Here is a 22,234-nt window from a genome sequence, read left to right on the forward strand (position 1 = left end):
CTTTGCGGGGGCTTCTTGCAGATAGCTTGGCTTCACATAGGCGTCTTCTAATTGTAACAGTACTCACAGGTAACTTTAGACCTTCTTTCATCTTCCTGGAGCTGATTGTTGGCTGAGTCCTTGCCAGTTTGGCTATTCTTCTATCTATTCGAATGGTAGTTTTTCCTTTCTTCCACATCTTTCAGGTTTTGGTTGCCATTTTAAAGCATTTGCGATCATTTTAGCTGAGCAGCCTATCATTTTCAGTACTTCCTTATATGTTTTCCCCTATCCAATCCACTTTTTAATCAAGGTACGCTGTTCTTCTGAACAATGTCTGGCACAACCCATTTTCCTCAGAATTTCAGAGAGAAATGCACTGTAACCAGCATGTACAACATTTGCTGCCTTCCTTCCTTAAATAAGGGCAATAATTGCCACCTGTTTTTCAAAGAATGAATGACCTCACTAATAGAACTCCACACTGCTATTATTTTGAACATGCCCCTTTCAATTAGTGATTCAATTACACAGAATCAGCAGCATGCATGTCATGACTGTTGGGTCTGTTGGATTTCTATTACTCTACTACACTTGCTAGTAAATTATTTTCCATGTAGAAATATAATTTCTACCAAAAACAGTGATTGATCAGGTTAGTGATGTCTGACTGCTATTATTTTGAACACAACTGTACATGTAGCTTGAGCATGCAGTGGGCTTGGTTCACTCAAGGCTTTTTTACACCAGCCCGTATGCCACACTTGAGTACTTTGTATAGGGGCAGTGAGAGGCAGCGCAATGTGTATACCTGACACTTCATCTAACTCTATGACATGCGGTGAAATGTAGCGCATTGTATGAAACTGCAGCATTGTGTAAAAACACACTGCAACCCACCTCAGCACAGTTATGAGATTGTTCACCTAACAAAATGAATGTTCACTAAACTTTGTAAATAAAGTGAAGCTGAAAGTTCACTTTTTACTTGGACCCAGAAGAAGAGGTAGACCCCTGAAAGCTTGTCATAAAAAAATGTACTGTTAGTGGGATGGGCAAATTATTAGTTCACAGAAAGAAAATAACACATAGGAAGTGACAAGAATCCTGCATTTCTAGCAAGACCAATGGGTATTTCCTGTACTTGCTGAAAATATTCTTAGCCTCAAAAAGAAAATAAATGCAGCCACCACATCTAAGGAATGGTAGACTGCAATATATTCAATGATTGATCTCGGATTTAGTTATCCTTTAACTACTCTGTTGCCAGTGCTATCCATTTTGCTGTTATGCTTCCAATTTAAATATTAAACGTTTTACTAAGTTATTCAATAGATTAAAATTTCTGCAGATGGTAAAAACATTCAGCTGAAAAAATAGTAATTTATTTTTTTCCTCTGTAATAGGATCTCAGAGGCGTCGACTTATTCCAGCATTATCGCTTGATGCCACCTCTCCGGTTAGAAAGCCGGCCAACAGCCCTGGAGTGCGCTGGGTAGATGGTCCTCTATGTAATGGTCAGCGAGGCCTGGGAGAACCATTTGAAATAAAGGTGTATGAAATAGATGACGTAGAGAGGCTCCAGCGGCGACGTGGTGAAGACTGCAAGGTAAACTGTTTTATGAATTACAGGGGAAACCTGGGGAAATTCAGTGGAGGGGGATAAGTAAAAATCAGGTTTATGCTCCCAGTCTTTATAGTCCAATAATCTGTTTGAAATGTCCTTTGGTAAAATTCCCTACCTTTCAAATCTACAACATCCTCTCTGTCAGAATGCAGGGGGAATGTTACTAAATACCAATAATGGTTCCAGGCTGGAACTACTGTAACACTTTTTGCTGGCTTATAGCTAAAAAGAGTGGGAAGTTTGAGTAGAGAGTGAAAAACAGTTTTACTTTTGACTGCTGGTGATTGCTGGTGCTTGTAGTTGTTCTTTTTTCTTCTAAGGGTCCTGCTAAAATGTTTTACCTTTTTTAAATCACTTTTTCTGTCACTTTTTAAATAGCATTTTTTTTCTTCCTTTCCTTGCCTTCCTTCAGGCTGCTAATTAAGGGAAGGGGTTAATTGTTCACAGGTGCTCCAGGTACTTTATAACTTGCTGTAGAGCTCACTCTGAGCTTGCTTATCCATGAGATTGCCTGTATTTTGCTTGCTGGACCTTTGACTAAGTGGACATTTGATAAGTGGAGTTAAAAAACCGAAGTGGAAAACAGGAGATTATAACAGGAGTTTACTAACCTGTAAGTGACAACTGATATTTCCTATTAGAAATATTAGTATTGTAACTGGGATAATGTGTGCTAGCATGGTTGAAGGTTTGGTGCAGTGCACAGTGTGCGGCATGTATGCAACAATGGAGCAACAGCTCCAGGATGGATACCGCTGCGACGGATGTGAGCAGGTTGCCCTTCTGGAAGCTCGCGTTCCAGATCTGGAGGAGCAAGTTGCAAGACTGAGCAGAACTGACAACCTTGAAAGGGGTCTTCTGCTCCCTGAGCAGGTAGCTAATGGGATTGATGTGGAGAGTGGGCTCATAGAAAAGGAAGGCCAGCCCCGAGTTTGCGCACCCAAACAGATTTGCCAAGTTGGGTTAGGATGTGGTGGCAAGCTCAGGGGTGACAGCCCTGGAGGTCACTCCTGTCCCTAACAGAGCAGACCATCTTGGAGGGGTGGTGAGGGTAGTGCAGGAATGCCTAGACAGTTGGAGGTAGTAGGGGATTCTATAATCACAAGGACTTGCTGTCGAATGGTTTGCTGTCTCCCTGGTTCCAGGGGCTGGGCATGACCCAGCTGTCTTGGTCCATGTTGGAACCAATGACAGAATACATAGAAGGTGGAGGCTCCTTAAAAATCAATTTAAAGAACTAGGCTGCAAGTTGAAGGGAAGGACCTCTAAGGTGATTTTCTCTGAAATATTACCTGTGCCATACGCAACTCAGGAAAGACAGGGGAAGATTAGAAAACTAAATGCATGGCTAAAGACCTGGTGTAAGAGGGAAAGATTTGGTTTTCTAGAGCACTGGGCTGACTTTTCATTGGGGTGCAACCTATATGCTAGAGATGGTTTGCACCTAAATGGAAGGGGGTCTGCTGTGCTGGGGGAGAGGTTTATGGGGAGGCTGGAGGAGTATTTAAACTAGGATCAAGGGGGAGGGAAAATTAGACTATAATGGGGTAGACAGATCATACAGGTGTCAGTTCTTAGTTGTGTGTGGAACGGGGAAAGATGGGGGGCTATGGCAGATGATAAGAAGGTTCCGATGTTACAAACAACCATTGAAATTGGTACCATTTGTATGAAAATAAAAAATATGCAAAATACATGTGCACAAGGTGTCAATGAATTAAAGTGTTTGTTCACCAATGCCAGAAGTCTGCCAAGCAAAATAGGTGCGTTGGAAGCTTTGGTGCATGAACAGAACTATGATTTAACTGGTATTGCTGAATCTTGGCTTCATTCTTCACATGACTGGGCCATCAATATTCCTGGCTATGCTCTTTCCGAGAGACAGGGTAAAAAGGAAAGGTGGTGGTGTCTGTCTCTATGTGAGAAGGGATCTCAGAGTGAGTGTGAAAGAGGACCTAGTTGATGGAGAGTGTGATGAGGCTAAAACATTACGGGTGGAACTGCACATGGGGGTGCGTACTACAGAGGTAATCATTGGAGTTTGTTATAGGCCTCCCAGTGTTAATGAGGAGGTAGAGACTCAGCTCCTTGCACTGATCACAAGGACTGGGACAGTGATAATAATGGGGGATTTTAACTACCCGGAAATTGACTGGAGTAATGGTACTGCAGGAACAGTTAAAGGGCAAAAATGTATAAACTTACTACAGGACAATTTTATGGTACAGTTCATAGAGGCCCCAACTAGGAATGATGCTCTTCTGGATCTGGTAATCTCAAACCATGCAGAGCTCATTACGAATGTCCATATAAAAGAACATCTGGGTAGCAGTGACCATAACATGATTTCATTTATTGTTAGCTGTAAACAACAAGCACATATGGGAAAAATAAAAAAGCTAAATTTTAAGAACTAATTTTCCAAGGCTGAGAGCTGCTCTCCAAGACGTAGACTGGGAGGGAATATTGGCATTAATGAACACAACACAGAAATGGGAGTTCTTCAAAAAGGCTGTATGTGAACACACTGCAAAATATATTCCCATGGGCAACAAGTTTAAAAGGCTAAAACTCAAACCTATGTGGCTTATGGCCAAAGTTAAAAAAGCGATAGATAATAAGAAAAGAGCTTTTATTAAATATAAAAATGAAGGAACACTATCATAGTTAAACATTACAAAGAAGATAACAGAATATGCAAAAAGGAAATAAAGGCTGCAAAAATTGAAAACGAACGACAGATTGCAAAAGATAGCAGGATAAACCCCCAAAAATTCTTCAAATATATTAATAGTAAAAAGGTCCGGTCCCAGCATGTAGGCCCTTTACAAAATAATCTAGAGTGGGTGACTGGGGACAAAGAGAAGGCAAATGTATTAAATACCTTCTTCAGCTCTGTGTATACAAAGGAGCATGGGGGAGCTCTTGTTCATAATGGGCATGGTATTGACACAGCTCCAGATGATCCACATTGGCTCACAATTGATATGATCCAGAAATATTTAGACAGAATAAAGCACCTGGACCGGATGGCATACACACACGGGTCCTTAAAGAATTGAACTCTGTCATTTCAAAGCCATTGTTTCTAATTTTTAGGGACCCTACAATGACTGGCACAGTACCACTGGATTGGTGTAAGGCCAATGTGGTGCCTATATTTAAAAAGGGGTCAAAATCTTTACCAAGTAATTGTAGACCTGTTAGTTTAACTTCTATAATTGGGAAGATACTGGAGAGTTTAATAAAAGACCGCATAGATGAGTTCTTACTTGGAAAAAATATTTTAAGCAACAGACAGCATGGATTAGTGAAAGCAGAAGTTGTCAAACAAATCTGATTTCTTTTTATGAGGAGGTGAGCAAAACCTTTGACAGAGAGGTGGCGGTGGACGTGGAATACTTGGATTTTGCAAAAGCGTATGACACAGTTCCCCACACACAGCTAATGTGTAAGGTAAAGTCTACGGGCTTGGAAAAATCAGTATGTAAATGGATAGAAAACTGGCTAAAAGATCGTATTCAAAAAGTAGTGGTTAATGATTCATACTCTGAATGGTCTAGGTGTCAGGAATAGATTCAGCACTGGTGGTGGGACTCTCCTGCCGTGTGGGCTGCAGTACCAGAGCTGACCAGCGGGTGCTCTCAGCACTGGTGGTGGGACTCTCCTGCCGTGTGGGCTGCAGTACCAGAGCTGACCAGCGGGTGCTCTCAGCACTGGTGGTGGGACTCTCCTGCCGTGTGGGCTGCAGTACCAGAGCTGACCAGCGGGTGCTCTTAGCAGCCAGAAGCTCACAATCAGCCAAACCTGGGGCTGATTACAGAAAGGTGTATATAAGGCATGACCAGGCCTGTGCTCTGTGCCTTGGTGTATGTCTCCCCATGAGCCCCTGTATCCTGTTCCTAGTTCCTGTGAGAAGATACCTTGTTGCCGACCCTGCCTGATTCTGATTCCTGTTGACCGTCTCCTGTTCTGACTACTGGCTCATCCCTGACCATCCTTCTGCCTGATCCTCTGTACTGCGCTGTCCGTGAGTTACTGAACCCGGCTTGTGACCTTGACCATTCTCTGCCTGCTCCTTTGATACCTTGCTGCCCGCACGTTGCTGACTTGGCCCGTCTGACCACGCTCACTACTCTGCCATCCATCCATCCTGCACGGATCCAGCTGTACCTGCACATACTTCTGGCGGATCCCTCTATCACTAGCAGGTGTACTCAGGGGCCGCGACCTGGTTCCTGTCTGCTCCAAGTCCATCCCCACCATCAGGGGCCCTGGTGAATAGCAGACTGGGACTTAGACTCCGCGCCCTGGGGAATCCTGTCCTGAGGACCGCTAGAGGTACCACCAGGCAGTCATTACAGAACCCTACGGCCGGCCTGACCATTCCACCTCTCCAGCCCTGACTACGCCTGTGTTCCTGCACCTCCTAAGATTAGTGGAAGGTTGGTTTGCGCACTGTGCGTTTATATTTATATATATATCTGGGTGGCTAATAATAACCTGTATTATACTATACCTGAAACCTGTGTTTCCCTGTGTCAGTCCACACCTTTCTGGTCATTCCTTGATTCCTGACATCACACCAAGGCCTTTCCTGACCAGAAGTGGCTGCACAGGGAAGCCATCTTGACTTGTCGTGAAGGATGCATCCTGATGAGGTTGTATATTTGTCTATGCTAGTCTTTGATGACAGGGAATATGCCTATAAGACTCTGCGGGAGTATACCCGGGATCAGCTGCTAGAGTGCATACGGGTCGCTCATTCCCTAGTAGGTCAGGACCTAGAGCTCTCTGAGGTGCAGCCATTGATTCAGGCTTGTATTGAGTTGGCTTCATCTAGTACCCCTGAAAGCAGGGATGAATTTCTTCCTCCATTCAGGGCGAGTCAAATAATATCACTGGTATGGTTGTTGGAGGATGATCCGGATTGCTTCTTGGAGCATTATTCAGCATATTCACCACAGGTGCTAAAGAAGTGTATAAACGCAGTGCAAACTTTGATCAGACAGGCCTTGTGTAAGCTGAGCGTTGTCCAACCCTTACTGCAGACATGGACAGACTTGTTACACCCAGCCTCAGTCAGCTTGCAACGAACCAGTCCTGTTTCTCATCATTCCTCTGCTCAAAGCTCTTTTCCTGCATTCCCGACAGCACCCCCAGTGACAGCCTCCCCAGTGACAGCCCAGTATACCCAGCAATCTGCCACATGTCGGTACCCTGCTCCCACTCACTGTACCATCCTGCCAGTTGACTCTGTGCCAGTTGACTCGGTGCCCGCTGTCGTACCAGTTGACTTGGTGCCCGCTGTCGAGCCAGATGACTTGATGCCTGATGATTCGGTGCCAGTTGACTTGGTGCCCGCTGTCGTACCAGTTGACTCGGTGCCAGTTGACTCAGTGCCCGCTGTTGAGCCAGATGACTTGATGCCTGATGACTCGGTGCCCGTTGTCGTACCAGTTGACTTGGTGCCAGTTGACTCGGTACCCGCTGTCGAGCCAGTTGACTTGGTGCCTGATGATTCGGTGCCAGTTGACTTGGTGCCTGCTGTCGTACAGGTTGACTTGGTGCCAGTTGACTCAGTGCCCGCTGTTGAGCTGGATGACTTGATGCCGGTTGACTCGGTGCCTGCTGTCGTGCCAGTTGACTCTGTGCCAGTTGACTCGGTGCCCGCTGTCGTACCAGTTGACTCGGTGCCCGCTGTCGAGCCAGATGACTTGATGCCTGATGATTCGGTGCCAGTTGACTTGGTGCCCGCTGTCGTACCAGTTGACTCGGTGCCAGTTGACTCAGTGCCCGCTGTTGAGCCGGATGACTTGATGCTTGATGACTCAGTGCCCGCTGTTGAGCCGGATGACTTGATGCTTGATGACTCGGTGCCCGCTGTCATACCAGTTGACTCGGTGCCAGTTGACTCGGTGCCCGCTGTCATACCAGTTGACTCGGTGCCAGTTGACTCGGTGCCCGCTGTCGTACCAGTTGACTCGGTGCCAGTTGACTCGGTGCCCGCTGTCGTGCCAATTGACTCAATGCCCGCTGTCGTACCAGTTGACTCGGTGCCAGTTGACTCGGTGCCCGCTGTCGAGCCAGATGACTTGATGCCTGATGATTCCGTGCCAGTTGACTTGATGCCCGCTGTCGTACCAGTTGACTCGGTGCCAGTTGACGCAGTGCCCGCTGTTGAGCCGGATGACTTGATGCTTGATGACTCGGTGCCCGCTGTCGAGCCAGATGACTCGATGCCAGTTGACTCAGTGCCCGCTGTCGTGCCAGTTAATTTGGTGCCTGCTGTCGAGCTTGGTGACCCGGTACCCGCGGTTCTGCTAGAAGGCTTGGTGCCCGCTGACGTGCCCGGTGACTCTGTGCCCGCTGTCGTGCCAGATGACTCGGTGCCCGCTGACGTGCCTCTGCCCGCTACACAGCCCGACATGCCAGCCCCTGACGTCCAGTTAAACTGGCCGATAACTGATACCCAGCCTGCTCCTGGAAATCCTGTGCCCAGTGATCTGCCTTCCTTGATTCTCCTACACAAAGAGAAGTCTACCAGCAGGAAACCAAGCCAGCCGGTTTACTCCGGCAGTAGGATATTCAGCCAGTTACCGGACCCGGGCGGTGGAACATTTCGCCCACTAAGGACTGTTTGGAGCGTCCTGAGGCCGCTCCTTGAGGGGGGGGTTCTGTCAGGAATGGATTCAGCACTGGTGGTGGGACTCTCCTGCCGTGTGGGCTGCAGTACCAGAGCTGACCAGCGGGTGCTCTCAGCACTGGTGGTGGGACTCTCCTGCCGTGTGGGCTGCAGTACCAGAGCTGACCAGCGGGTGCTCTCAGCACTGGTGGTGGGACTCTCCTGCCGTGTGGGCTGCAGTACCAGAGCTGACCAGCGGGTGCTCTTAGCAGCCAGAAGCTCACAATCAGCCAAACCTGGGGCTGATTACAGAAAGGTGTATATAAGGCATGACCAGGCCTGTGCTCTGTGCCTTGGTGTATGTCTCCCCATGAGCCCCTGTATCCTGTTCCTAGTTCCTGTGAGAAGATACCTTGTTGCCGACCCTGCCTGATTCTGATTCCTGTTGACCGTCTCCTGTTCTGACTACTGGCTCATCCCTGACCATCCTTCTGCCTGATCCTCTGTACTGCGCTGTCCGTGAGTTACTGAACCCGGCTTGTGACCTTGACCATTCTCTGCCTGCTCCTTTGATACCTTGCTGCCCGCACGTTGCTGACTTGGCCCGTCTGACCACGCTCACTACTCTGCCATCCATCCATCCTGCACGGATCCAGCTGTACCTGCACATACTTCTGGCGGATCCCTCTATCACTAGCAGGTGTACTCAGGGGCCGCGACCTGGTTCCTGTCTGCTCCAAGTCCATCCCCACCATCAGGGGCCCTGGTGAATAGCAGACTGGGACTTAGACTCCGCGCCCTGGGGAATCCTGTCCTGAGGACCGCTAGAGGTACCACCAGGCAGTCATTACAGAACCCTACGGCCGGCCTGACCATTCCACCTCTCCAGCCCTGACTACGCCTGTGTTCCTGCACCTCCTAAGATTAGTGGAAGGTTGGTTTGCGCACTGTGCGTTTATATTTATATATATATCTGGGTGGCTAATAATAACCTGTATTATACTATACCTGAAACCTGTGTTTCCCTGTGTCAGTCCACACCTTTCTGGTCATTCCTTGATTCCTGACACTAGGGTTGTCAGCGGTGTACCCCAAGGTTCAGTGTTGGGACCCTTACTTTTTAATATACTTATAAACGATATCGGGTCTGGGATTAAAAATACCATTTCAGTCTTTGCAGATGACACCAAGCTGTGCAGTAGAATAACGTCCTTACAGGATGTCTCCAACGTACAAGCCGACCTCAATGCACTGTTAATTGGGCAACAAGGTGTCAAATTAGGTTTAATGTTGATAAATGTAAGGTTATGCACTTGGGGGCTAAGAATATGCATGCATCATACATACTAGGGGGGGTACAACTGGGGGAATCCGTGATGGAGAAGGATCTGAGAGTTCCTGTAGATCACAAGTTAATAATGGCATGCAATGCCAAGCTGCAATTTGTAAAGCAAGCAAAATCCTTTCTTGTATTAAAAGAGGTATAGACTCCAGAGAGAGAGATATTATTTTACCCCTGTACAAATCATTAGTAATACCTCATCTGGAAAATACAGTTCAATTTTGGGCACCAATTCACAAAAAGAACATTGGGGAACTGAAGAAAATACAGAGAAGGGCAACCAAACTGATACGAGGCATGGAGGAGATCAGCTATGATGAAAGATTAGAGGAACTGAATTTATTCTCTCTTGAGAAGAGGAGATTAAGGGGGGATATGATCAACATGTATAAATACATCAGTGGTTCATATAGTGAACTCGGTGTAGAGCTATTCACCCTGAGGTCATTACAGAGGACAAGGGGGCACACTTTACGTCTGGAGGAAAAGAAATGTAATCTCCAAACATGGAAAGGTTTCTTCACAGTAAGAGCTGTGAAAACGTGAACTAGACTCCCTCAAGAGTTGGTTCTGGCCAGCTCAGTGGATTGTGTTAAAAAATACCCGGATTCTTTCTTGGGTGCACAGAATATAACTGGTTACTAACATTTATACGTAAAGTTGATCCAGGGAATATCCAATTGCCTCTCGGGGGATCAGGAAAGAATTTTTTCCCCTGTAGGAGCAAATTGGATCATGCTTTGCTGGGGTTTTTCTGCCTTCCTCTGGATCAACTGTGCGTATAGGATTATAACTTTTTTTTTTTTTAATATGGTTAAACTGGATGGACTTTTGTCTTTTTTCAGCAAGACTAACTATGTACCTTTAGGGCTTTCAGAATGGCATATTGCAGGGCCAAGAACATAGAGATACAGGATGTTAGATGAACACTTCCATCCATACACAGTTCCTGAATACATTTTAGAAGATAAGTTTCAGAATGCTAAAAAATGTGAAGCCTCTAGGGCAGTTTCTCAACCAAGGTTCCATGGAACTCTGGAGTTCCTCCAGAGGTTGCTTGGGGTTCCTTGAGTGCTGAGTAATTTCTGCTTCTCAGATAAGTTCCAGCTGACTGATCCATTTAGCTCTCTATAAGGGGGTAATTCTTCCTGAGTGTAAGGAGCATTCTTCCCACTGACTATCATACTAATGTATGACTAGTTGTTGATATAGTAATTTTTAGCAGGTGTTACCTGAGACTGGAAAGTTATTTGGTTCCTCTGTGATGAAAATATTGAAAAAGGCTGCTCTAGGGAGATTACAATGGATTGCATTTTAAATTGGATCAACTGTGTGTGTTAGTATCTTGACTGCTTCTGCCTACCACCTTGATGCCACGCCACTGCCTGTTTTAAAATATTTGTGATTCTCAAAGTGGGTGAACACATGGCATTCACCCTGGCCTCCCACAATGTAATGAGATGTCATGTGGGGCCGGGTATTTGTACCAACAATAATGGGATTTTTCCAGCAATATTTTATGCTTCTACACTGTAGTTAACTGTTTTAGTCACACAAGTCATTGTGAGTTGCAGTGAAAGATTAACAGTGACTAAAGAACAAAATCAATTTCAACACCGTCTGCTTGTAGTTTGACATTAGGTTACAAGTGCTTTCTTTTCAGCAGTGCATTGGTATGTGTAAAGATACAGCATTTGTTCTAAAAGCAAATCATTTTTGTTGGTGCTGTTCTGTGTCTGAACTTTGTAGATAATTTAATATAGCCATGTCCAAGATGAGTACAGTCTTCCAATGTACCAATAATGAGCATACTAACAAATATAGTAGAAACATGTTACTTTATGTTATTAGTGAAATTCTGTTGATTCAAGCTCCCTTTACTTGAGCACAGATTCCTTTTAAAGCATAGCTAAACACAAACAAAAATGTAATATACACTGCTCAGAAAAATTAAAGGTACACTTTGAAAACACATCAGATCTCAATGGGGAAAAATATCATGCTGGATATCTATACTGATATGGACTGGGTAATGTGTTAGGAACTTAAGGATGCCCCATCATTTGATGGAAATGAAAATTATCAACCTATAGAGAACTGAATTCAAAGACATCCCGAAAATCAAAGTGAAAAAATGATGCAGCAGGCTAGTCTATTTTTCTGAAATTTCACTGCAGCAACTCAAAGTGGTACTCAGTAGTTTGTATGGCCCCCACATGCTTGTATGCATGCCTGACAATGTCTTGGCATGCTCCAAATGAGGCAACGGCTGGTGTCCTGGGGTATTTCCTCCCAGATCTGGACCAGGGCATCACTGAGCTCCTGGACAGTCTGAGGTGCAACCTGGTGGCATCGGATGGACCAAAACATGATATATCAGAGGTGTTCTATTGAATTTAGGTCAGGCGAGCAGGGAGGCCATTCAGTGATATCAATTCCTTCATCCTCCAGGAACTGCCTGCATACTCTTGTCACATGAGACCGGGCATTGTCATGCACCAGGAGGAACCCAGGACCCATTGCAGCAGTTTAGGGTCTGACAATAGGTCCAAGGATTTCATCCCGATACCTAATGGCAGTCAGGGTGCCAGTGTCTAGCCTGTAGACGTCTGTGTGTCCCTCCATGTATATGCCTCTCCAGACCATCACTGACCCACCCCCAAAACGGTTATGCTGAATGATGTTACAGGCACCATAGCATTCTCCACGGCTTCTCCAGACCTTTTCACATCTGTCACATGTGCTTAGGGTGAACCTGCTTTCATCTGGCAGATCTGCCAACTCTGGTGTTCAGTGGCAAATGCCAATCGAGCTCTATGGTGCCGGGCAGTGAGAACAGGGTCCACTAGAGGATGTCGGGCCCTCAGGCCACCCTCATGAAGTCTGTTTCTGATTGTTTGGTTAGAGACATTCACCAGTGGCCTGCTGGAAGTCATTTTGTAGGGCTCTGGCAGTGTTCATCTGGTTCCTCCTTGCACAAAGGAGCAGATACCAGTCCTGCTGATTGGTTAAGGACCTTCTACGGCAGCTCTCTTAGAGTAACTGCCTGTCTCCTGGAATCTCCTCCATGATCTTGAGACTGTCCTGGGACAACACGTATTGATGTGCCATCGTGAAAAAGTTGGACTGTCTGTGCAACCTCTGTAGGGTCCAGGTATCGCCTCATGCTACCAGTAGTGACATTGACCCTAGCCAAATGCAAAACTAGTGAAAAACAGTCAGAAAAGATGTGTAGGGAAAAAAATGTTAGTGGCCTTCACCTGTAAAACCATTCCCGTTTTGGGGGTCATCCTATTACTGCCCATCTAGCTCACCTGTTGTTGATTTCATTAACACCAAAGCAGCTGAAACTGCTTAACAACTCCCTCTGATACTTAACTGACCAGATCGATATCCCAGGAGTTTAATTGACTTGATGCTATACTCTGATTAAAAAATGTTCCTTTTATTTTTTTGAGCAGTGTATATTGCAGTCCTGGGATGGTGGTGGCTGTATTGCAAATCTTTTTTTTTCACCTTTAAGGGCTGAGCTGTTAGCCTGAATTCACACAGTGTAAGTATTTAAAATTTTTTGTGCATTTTAAGACTGAAGCATTCTAGCAAATAGAAAGCGGCTTACTAGTTAGGCACAAAACTGCGTGAAATATGTGTGTTACTCAAGATTTTCAGGTGAAGTATATTGGGACCAAAAATGTGTGATCATTCTCCAAAGAAGCTCCTCTACCTTTTCTGAACATTAAGCAACAGCACATCGCCCAGATGTGATCCTGCACAATATACTGTAGTAACATGGAAATATGGTGTTAAGCATTAACACGCTTCTGGAAAAGTGGTTCAAATCGCTCCGATGTGAATGAGGGCTGAATTGTGTTTTACTCAATTATTGTTCCACTTTCAATAATGTTGACATTTTGCAAATAAGATATTTGCCAACAGGTGATGAGTCTCTTGCTATCAAATGATAGAAAATTTAATGTATATTTGTGTGCTAAGGCTAAGGTAAATGTAGGATTTTCAAATGCTTAGTAGCATTAGGTTACCTTTTTATTTGCAAAATTGCTCAGGTAATTATCAGCAAAAGGTTAATTTTATACTAGATACTGTAACTATTTGTATCCTATGTACCTTAGGCAGGAAATAGGTTGTTGCAGCCATACATTAGAATGCTCTTCGATTGTAATTGACAGATGATACTTCTTTCTGTATATATCTTCTATCTTCCTCTCTAACCTAAGGGTTTGAATATGATAATGTTGGGTACCTTGTTAAAGTGTCTTCTTTATGGAAATAAGGGTAGGTCTTATTGGAAGAGATTTACTAAAACTGGTGCACTCAAAATGTGGTGCAGCTGTGCAAGGTAGCCAATCAGGTTCAATTAAGCTTTGACAATAAAACTTGAAAGCTGATTAGTTTCTTTCCAGAGCTGCACCAGATTTTGCACCATGAAGTTTTAGTAAATAATCCCTATTGCATACCTGTATATTTTCCATAATATACTTTCTTTCTCATTCATTTAGGGACTCTGGATTCAGACAGTTGAATTATACTTTGGTCAATAGGAGAATGTGGACAATGGCAAACAAAAAACAATGACCAACCTTGTATAACCACGCCCAGTCATGCATTTCTTTGCTAGTGTCTTAGGAGAATTAATGATTTTTTTTTATACTGAAATTGTGTTGTATCAGTTGCATGCTTTACAGGCTTGCCCACAGGTTACACAGGATGCTGTAGTGAATTGGTTAATGGCATCATCATACTCTGTGCTCTTTTCCTGCCATTCAGCATTAGTTATCATCTTCCTACCGCTGTGCCTTCTTGTAAGAGACATGCGCTTTCACCTCGTTTAGTCCTTGCTGCCACAAACAGTAACCTGGTCACTTCTGACCATTTGAGCTTCTTCTGCTTCCAGAAGTGAGTTCATGAGTGCTTAAGGTTTTACCTTGTTATAGAGCTAACCTGTCCAAGCTTGAGGTGCAACATCTCATATCCTAAACACTAGGGGAGCAGTGCTGTTGTGTCGAGTCCAGCAAACGATCTGTTAATAGCTCCTCAACAACCAGCAGTAATCTCTCTCCAAATCCTGACACAAAGCCTTGAACATTGTTTCATGTTTGGGTCCTTACAGTCCACCTTAGCTCCAGCAAGTGTGGCTCCGCACTGGAGAATTTTACCAATGCATAATTTGTTTAGGCCAAAAGGCAACTTTTATACTGACTCTGACCACAGAGGTCATAAGCAAACTTTACTCAAAAAGTCAACTCTTATTGATGCAGTGTATACCAGCGTAACATGGTATGCACCAATTTTCTGTAGTGATGCTACCAGTCTAGAAACCCTCAGGCTACTAAAACCTTTCCCATGCACATGCTATTCCCAGGTGACTGGGAAACTCCTTAAAAACTTCTTACACCAACCAAACATTTGCAGACCAATACCCATTTGAGCAGACAGTTTTTAAGAAGTGGGTTGTTCCTGCAATTGATCCAGAATTATCCCATCTTAATAAAGCATTGAAGGTTACTTTAGAGAATGTGCCAGTATATACAGATTTCATAGAAACAGTCTCCAAATTTTTGAAAGAGCAAAAGATCCGCTCCAGGTGAGTGCCGAATCTGCATAACCCCTCCACAGACACACAGGTGCAATGGAAAAACAGAATGGTTGGCACAAACAGCAATGTGGTGGATGAAATCCTTTATTGGAATCCTTTACATGCAAAATGATAAGAACATGACAGCTCCAAGACAGGACAGAGGAGCAGTAGACGCGTTTCACATGAACACATGTTTAGTCATTACGATGATGATTAATGACTAAGCACGTGTTCGTGTGAAATGTGTCTACTGCTCCTCTGTCCTGTCTTGGAGTTGTCATGTTCTTATCATATTGCATGTAAAGGATTGCAATAAAGGATTTCATCCACCACATTGCTGTTTGTGCCAACCATTCTGTTTTTCCATTGCACCTGCGTGTCTGTGGAGGGGTTGTGCGGCCAACCATTCTGTTTCTCCATTACTCTCCATACTCTTGTTGTCTTTGTCAGGTCCTGCATTGTAATCTACCATACCAATGATACTATTCTATCATGTATTAGGAGAATGGATTAAACTCATTAGGAGGGATCCAGCTTTCTTCCACACTGATAGTCTATTTGTGGAGTACTTAGAGTTCAAATAAACAGCCTTGTAATATTGTGTAAATGGGTTAGTGGATGTCTCCCTTTTTGTTTGCCATATGAGTCTCCTGTCAGTTAAAATGTGGAAAACGCCTTGATTAAAATATTGCAGAACACTCCCATCCAACCCCTAAGGCCAAGTTGTTTTGGCCTATAAGGCTAATCCCATGCCCAGAGCCCAGTTTCAGCCCAAGCCCTGGACCCCTAAATCCCCCAAACCCACAAACAAGACCTCTTTGGCATGACGGAATACCACCACTTTCCAAAGTGGGGGGATGTCTGTTACCCTTTGTGTTGTGCACACCTGGACAGACAGAATCTCAGATGCCTGGGAGGTGGTTTCAGTGGGCTAAAAAGTAGAGGTTTGCTACTAACCCACTCTGCTTTTCATATCTTCGAATATTCCTGTGCCATTGCTCAGATAAACAGACGTCCATGTGATCCTTGAGGGTCTTCTATAGAAAGGGATTAGCGCTGCAGTTTCTGTTCAGAAAGGTTTCATGGGTTTAATCCAACCTATTCATAGTTCCAAAACCAGAAAGGGCAACTGTCCCATCTTATGTCTCAAGGTCTTGAATGTCTTCTTTGGATCCTAAAAATTCTGATTGCAATCCACAAGGTCTGTCATAGCCTTCCTTCATCAGGGAGACTTCCTGGCCATTTAAGAATGCAAACTTGCATGCCCCTTATTTCAGCATATCAGTGACCTACCATTCAGTCTGTTTTAGCCCCTGTGCTTGGGGTTCGTGGTAGCCTCTTTTGATGCATTCCCATCTGCCCTGTTTCACTACAGGCCCAAACGACATCTTGTGATTGTATAGCATGTGCATGGGAAATTGGTTCAGCCTCTGGACAAACTGTTTCATCTGACACCAAGGACCAGTTGTCTATAGCCTGGTGGCTCAGTAAGCCAGCTGTTGAGTTGGAAAATTCTTTCTTCTGATCTCTTGGAAGATCATCACAATGGACACCAGCTTGAAAGGCTGGGGATAAGTCATAGACATCTTGTCAGTGCCGAAGACTTGGACCCTCAAGGAAGCGAGTTTGGTTGTCTCTACTATGCAGAATATCTCAAAAGGAGGGTCTTCTTAACAGAATCCAGTTGGACAATGCCACAGCAGTGGTGTATATAAGCCATCAGGGAGGAACAAGGAGTCTTGTTGCAGCAGGAAAAGTAGAAAGGTTTCTGTCTTGGGCAGAACTTCACATTCTAGCCTTGTCCTTCTTTTTCACTTCAGGTATTGAAAAATTGACAGGCAGACTACCTCAGCCAACAGCTTTTGAACCTGTGTCAGAGGTTGGGGATGCCAAATGTGGACCTCCTGGCCACCAGATTCAGCATCAAACTAGACAAGTTTGTCTCCAGGTGCAGAGGTCCTCTGGTGGAAGCAGTGGATGCTCTGGTGGTTTCATGGGATCAGTACAATCTGATCTATGCCTTTCCCCCTGTGAAACTCTTTCCTTGTCTGTTCCATAAGATCAAGATGGAGGGCATTCCAGTGAATCTAATATCTTCACAATGGCCCAGGTGAAAGTGGTAATTGCACCTGCATTATGGTCGCTTATTGCAATGGCTGTTAAAGTCAAGGTCCTAAGGGACAGGGGCCTTCCTGACTTGGTGATCCCCACAATATTATAGAAGTTACACCAGGCTGGTCATTTTTTGGTTTGCCAGTGTCCAAATCCTCCTGTAGTTGGCAGTAAAACTGAGTTGTTTCTGAATCCTGTTTCCCTAATGAACTTTTAAGAAAAGGATTTTTCGTTGAGTACAAAAGTTAAATTTTTAAGAAGAATGTTTGTTTTTTCCTGTTAGACGGTTGCAAGATTTAGTTCAAAACTCAAGATCTTAGAACACCGCCAACAGAGAATCGCAGAGGTCAAGGCCAAATATGAGTGGCTTATGAAGGAATTGGAGACCACAAAACAATACCTGATGCTGGATCCAAATAAGTGGCTCAGTGAATGTAAGAACACTGTATTTTTATACAATTGTTTCTTTAGTTTCATTAATGATGACTCTAGCGGTATAGATAGATATGTATAGAGATCGTGAAAACAACATGATTGGCATTAGGAGCTCAAATAGTGCCTCCAGCTGAAGGAATTAAGAACAAAAAAAAAGGTAAAGCTTCCAGATTCCCAGGGAACTGCCAAGTACTTAATCCCACTCATTTATAACTATAGGCTGTATTTCTCATAATTCAACACAGAAACCTAATTTTACATGTACATTTTGTATGATATTTTGCTGTGGCACAAGTGGTAAAGTCTAGGTAATAAATATTAACCTTGCATTAGCCCAAACTATTTTTTTGTTTTGAATAGAGTCAGGAAAGAAAAAAAAACCCTGTAATTTTTTTTTGCTGTCTGTGTCCTGTTGAAGATATTTTTCTTCACTTTCTGTCCCAAAGATGCAACAGAAAGTAAGAGGAAATCTGTAAAGGTGAGATAAATTCCCCTCTTAGACAGTTGTCACCAGAACCAGTAGGAAGCTTTTACCTCACTTATTCTCTAGCCAGCAATCGTCACCAGACCACAAATAGAGAGTGTGAATCCCCCAAGTGGTGATACAGATCGTAAATTAAAACAGGGATTCTAATCCTTTTATTTTTCATATAAAACGTAAAAAAGTTTTGCCTATAGATACACTTTAAAATGATGCATTACATCTTTAGGTCACTCTGGTGATAAAATAAATACATATCTTTTTAGCCTTAAAGGAGAAGTATAGCTAAAGCTTTTAGTTTGTTCTGCACGCCTGTTACCCGTTTTCAGCCAACAGTGGGATAAAGCCCGCTGTCAGCTGATGTCACAGACCCAGTCCAGGCTGGGGAAAGATCTACCCAGAAATGTGGACTAGAACCTGGATCAGTCTACCGGTGATCCGCTGAGAGCCTAAGCCAGCCCCTCCTGCCGTCTCCACAGCCCAGCACTCCAGTGAGCACTGGGGTGGAGAGAGGGCAGAGCAGAGAGCCGTGACTGTCAATCACAGCTCTCTGTTCAGAACAGAGTGGGAGAACTGAGTGATTAGCATTGTTTGATCACTCAGTTCTCACTGCAGAGCTGGTGGAGCACAAATGCAGCATCGGTTCAATGCTGCATCCACCTAGGTGAGTGTAATTTTTTTTTTTTTGTTACAAGTTCACACTTCTCTTTTAATCATTCAAACTGGCATATACTGTAATAATGTGGAGGACTAAAAATGTATTCTTAAATGTAGATACCTTCATGTGGGTACATCAGCACTGTACAATTCTGAGTAAGTATTCTCAGACTGCTGATCACTCTGGACTTAGCCATTCTAGTATGAAACTTGTGTTTTTGTTTTTTGTTTCAAAAATTGACTAATAATAAGTGTCCTCTATTAAATATCCTTTTAGAACTAAACAAATCAAAACACATTTGTTGTTTTTTAACACATACTTTTTTTTTGTTCAGTTGATTTGGAACAGACCTATGAAGTGGATTCCATAGAATATTTAGAGGCACTGGAATGTGTGACAGAACGTTTGGAAAACAGAGTCAACTTCTGCAAGGCTCATCTCATGATGATCACCTGTTTTGATATTACTTCAAGACGCCGGTAAAACTGGATAGTAGAACTGAAGATAAAAAATAAATGCAATTAAAAAACTTGTCCCATAAATATTTTCACCCTTCCAAAATGCCCAAAGACTTTGGAATACAAGACTTCAGGTGGACAATGTCATGTTGAAATTTGACGGAGAATGTGTAAAGAGGGGTCAAAAGAGTTTTTGGTGAAACTGAGCACATTCGCAAATGTTTTTTAAATAAAAATGTTAAGGACAAGTAGAACATTGAAGAGAGCACTTTGAGAAACTTTAAAGGTTAATTTTGTATATAAGGACTGGTAGAAGAACTGAACTTTTCCTCTGAGCAGTGGAGTATGAAGAAAGAGGAACCGTCAGAAGTACTGTACAAAGGAGAAGAATCCAGTGAGACTAAGTGCCTTTTAAATCTTTAATATCCAAACATTTATGTTCATATTTTCTTGTGTACAGATGGTGCTAGTCACAGAAAAGAAAAAAAAATCTGAAAAACACATTTTTTAGGTGTATTTGCAGCTTGTCCCCCCCCATTGTGTATTATCTTAACTCTGACTTGCTGTTTTAAGTACTTGTGTTTGTTGCAATGTTTTCTGATCAGTATAGCTTATGACTATGCGTGAACTGTCTGTTAAACATGTGGACTCTCAATGCAAAGGATTCACATGGTCAATACCTGGTAAAGATTTGTGTCACAGTTACGGATGATATACAGCTTGTATATGCATGTTTAGGTATACAGTATTAAATGTATGATGGGCACAGCTCTATACAGTATTAAAGAAAAGAAAAGTTTGTCAGGCTTGTTTTTCTTTATTCATTTATTATTAACTGTATCTAATTGCAGAATTTAAATCTTATAGAATTCAGAGGCACGATAATAATGATTACAGCCTAATTTAATTAAACAGGATACATATGCATAGTTAGATTTTGAATTAAAAGAATATATCATTAAAGTACCTCAGTTACAAAAAAATAAAAGCTTTCTTTGATTTTGAGAACAGGGCCTTACCTTAGCCCTTGCTGTATTTCCTAGAAAGCTTCATCATTAGCTGGTATGTAGATTTAGGACAGAGAAGCCAGTAAGACATAGAAAGGAGATTACCAGCTGACCTCATTAGCACACACATCCTACACTGACCTCTTTTTCTTGGCTACTCCCACATTCCCTCAGATGGTTTCAGGCCACATGCTAAACTCCCTGGGGCCCACGAGACACTCCTGATGTAGTGCAAGGGCCTGCTTGATTGGATACAGAGCGATTGTATAGATGGTGTGTTCTCCTATTATATAGTTTTGGTAATCTAAAAGAGATCATACAGCAATTGTACAATCAGATGGTATAGTGTATGGCCACCTTTATACACCGAAAATTACCTAATTGCACTTTCCGTAACATTAATTGTTAACAGCACACCAAACACAGAAGCAAGCACACATTTTGGCACATGAAAAAATGAGTGACAAATGCAGCAAAACACACAGTAAAAAATGTGCAACTCGCACCACACCAAAATGTCCCATGAGCTACTTTGCAACGTGTAGGGCAGCCCATTGAAATCAACGAGCTGCCTTATGCGCTTCACTGGAAAAACGAGCCAAAAAAACTACTACTCTAGGTGTGAATGGAGCCTGAAAGTGAAATTGGTTTGTTTACACAAGAACAATGAGGCTCCGTTCACATCTGTGTGTTTCCAAACGCATAGAAAACTGCACAGAAAATGCATGCTTTGCCATGCGTTTCAGAAACACGCTGCAAATGTACATTGTGTTTGTGTTGTCATTACATGTTATAGGCACCCCAAGTGTGGCAAATGCACCAAAAACTGCAGTAATGCGCCATGCTCCACTGCAAAAAGTTCTGAACTTCCCTGGGGTGATTGTTGTGCATAGGGCAGCACATTCAGGTGAATAGGCTGTTCTATGCATGACGAGTGAAAATGCTCCAAAACACCCAAAACAAACACATGTGGAAATGAGAGTTTTCGCTATGTGGAGAGGTGAAAGGCACCTGACAACTGAGTGTCTCCATTCACTCCCTTCTATGTACTTGTATAAAAATGGAAATACACTATGCAATCTGATTGTACAGCTTCCTTTAGATTTACCATAACTGTGGATTAGGAGGACACACCTGAACAATATATTCAATTTGTATCAAATTAAGACAGGCCCTTGTACTACATAGCTGATGGGAGCTCAGAAGGAGATTGTACAATTAGACTGTAAAAGAAAGTGGGTGGAAGATAGTATTGTAATGAGGGAGGTGTGGTCCAGAGTAGGGAACACACTCTAGCACATCCTCTTCTGTGATGCAACAAGGAAGTTAAGGCTTCTGGGGCCTACAGGAAGTGGATGCTGAGAGATTATCTCTCCACTCCTCCCATGACATCCTGCTCTCTAGCTCCCTTGTCTCCTCCTCCCATGCTCATCTCCGGGACTTCTCCAGAGCCTCCCCCATCCTCTGGAACTCTCCATCCCAATCTATCTATCGCCTACTCTGCCCCTGTTAGGCGATCTCTGAAAACCTCTTTCTTCAGGGAAGCCTATTGTACCTTCAGCTGATAACCGAATTTTCTATTTCTCCTATCAGTTCATCCCCAAAGTTATTACCTTTTGTTCCACCAGCCCCTTCCTCTTAGATTGTAATCTCCAAGGAGCAGGGCCCTCATAATCCTTTTGTATTCAACTGTATTGTTGCTGAATTGTCTGAATTGTCTCCCTTTATATTGTAAAGCACTGAGCAAACTGTTGGCGCTATATAAATCCTGTATAATAATAATAATCTCCAGGAAGCAATGGAATCTGAAAATCAGTTCAAAAATTCAAATAAACTGACCAGATTTCAAACCTCCTGTGGATAGGGTAAGTGAGAGAAAAGCATATTGAAATGGCTGGGCTAGAAATGGCATTG

At 43.5% G+C, this 22,234-nt stretch overlaps 1 protein-coding gene across 1 annotated transcript in view; it reads left to right on the top strand.

The window, feature by feature from the left end:
• Window positions 1-20,112, top strand: part of KIF26B (kinesin family member 26B) — a 520,923-nt gene extending 500,811 nt beyond the window's left edge. The window contains exons 13-15 of the mRNA XM_089693284.1: window positions 1,386-1,588; window positions 17,565-17,715; window positions 19,190-20,112. Coding sequence (XP_089549410.1) covers window positions 1,386-1,588; window positions 17,565-17,715; window positions 19,190-19,338 — 503 coding nt within the window. The 3' untranslated portion in view covers window positions 19,339-20,112. The remainder of the gene's footprint in view (window positions 1-1,385; window positions 1,589-17,564; window positions 17,716-19,189) is intronic.
• The last annotated feature ends 2,122 nt before the right edge of the window (window positions 20,113-22,234 follow it).

The sequence above is a fragment of the Staurois parvus genome, unplaced genomic scaffold (assembly GCF_062004578.1).
Source record: "Staurois parvus isolate SC_StPar_1 unplaced genomic scaffold, SC_StPar_1.0 ptg000619l, whole genome shotgun sequence".
NCBI lineage: Eukaryota > Metazoa > Chordata > Amphibia > Anura > Ranidae > Staurois > Staurois parvus.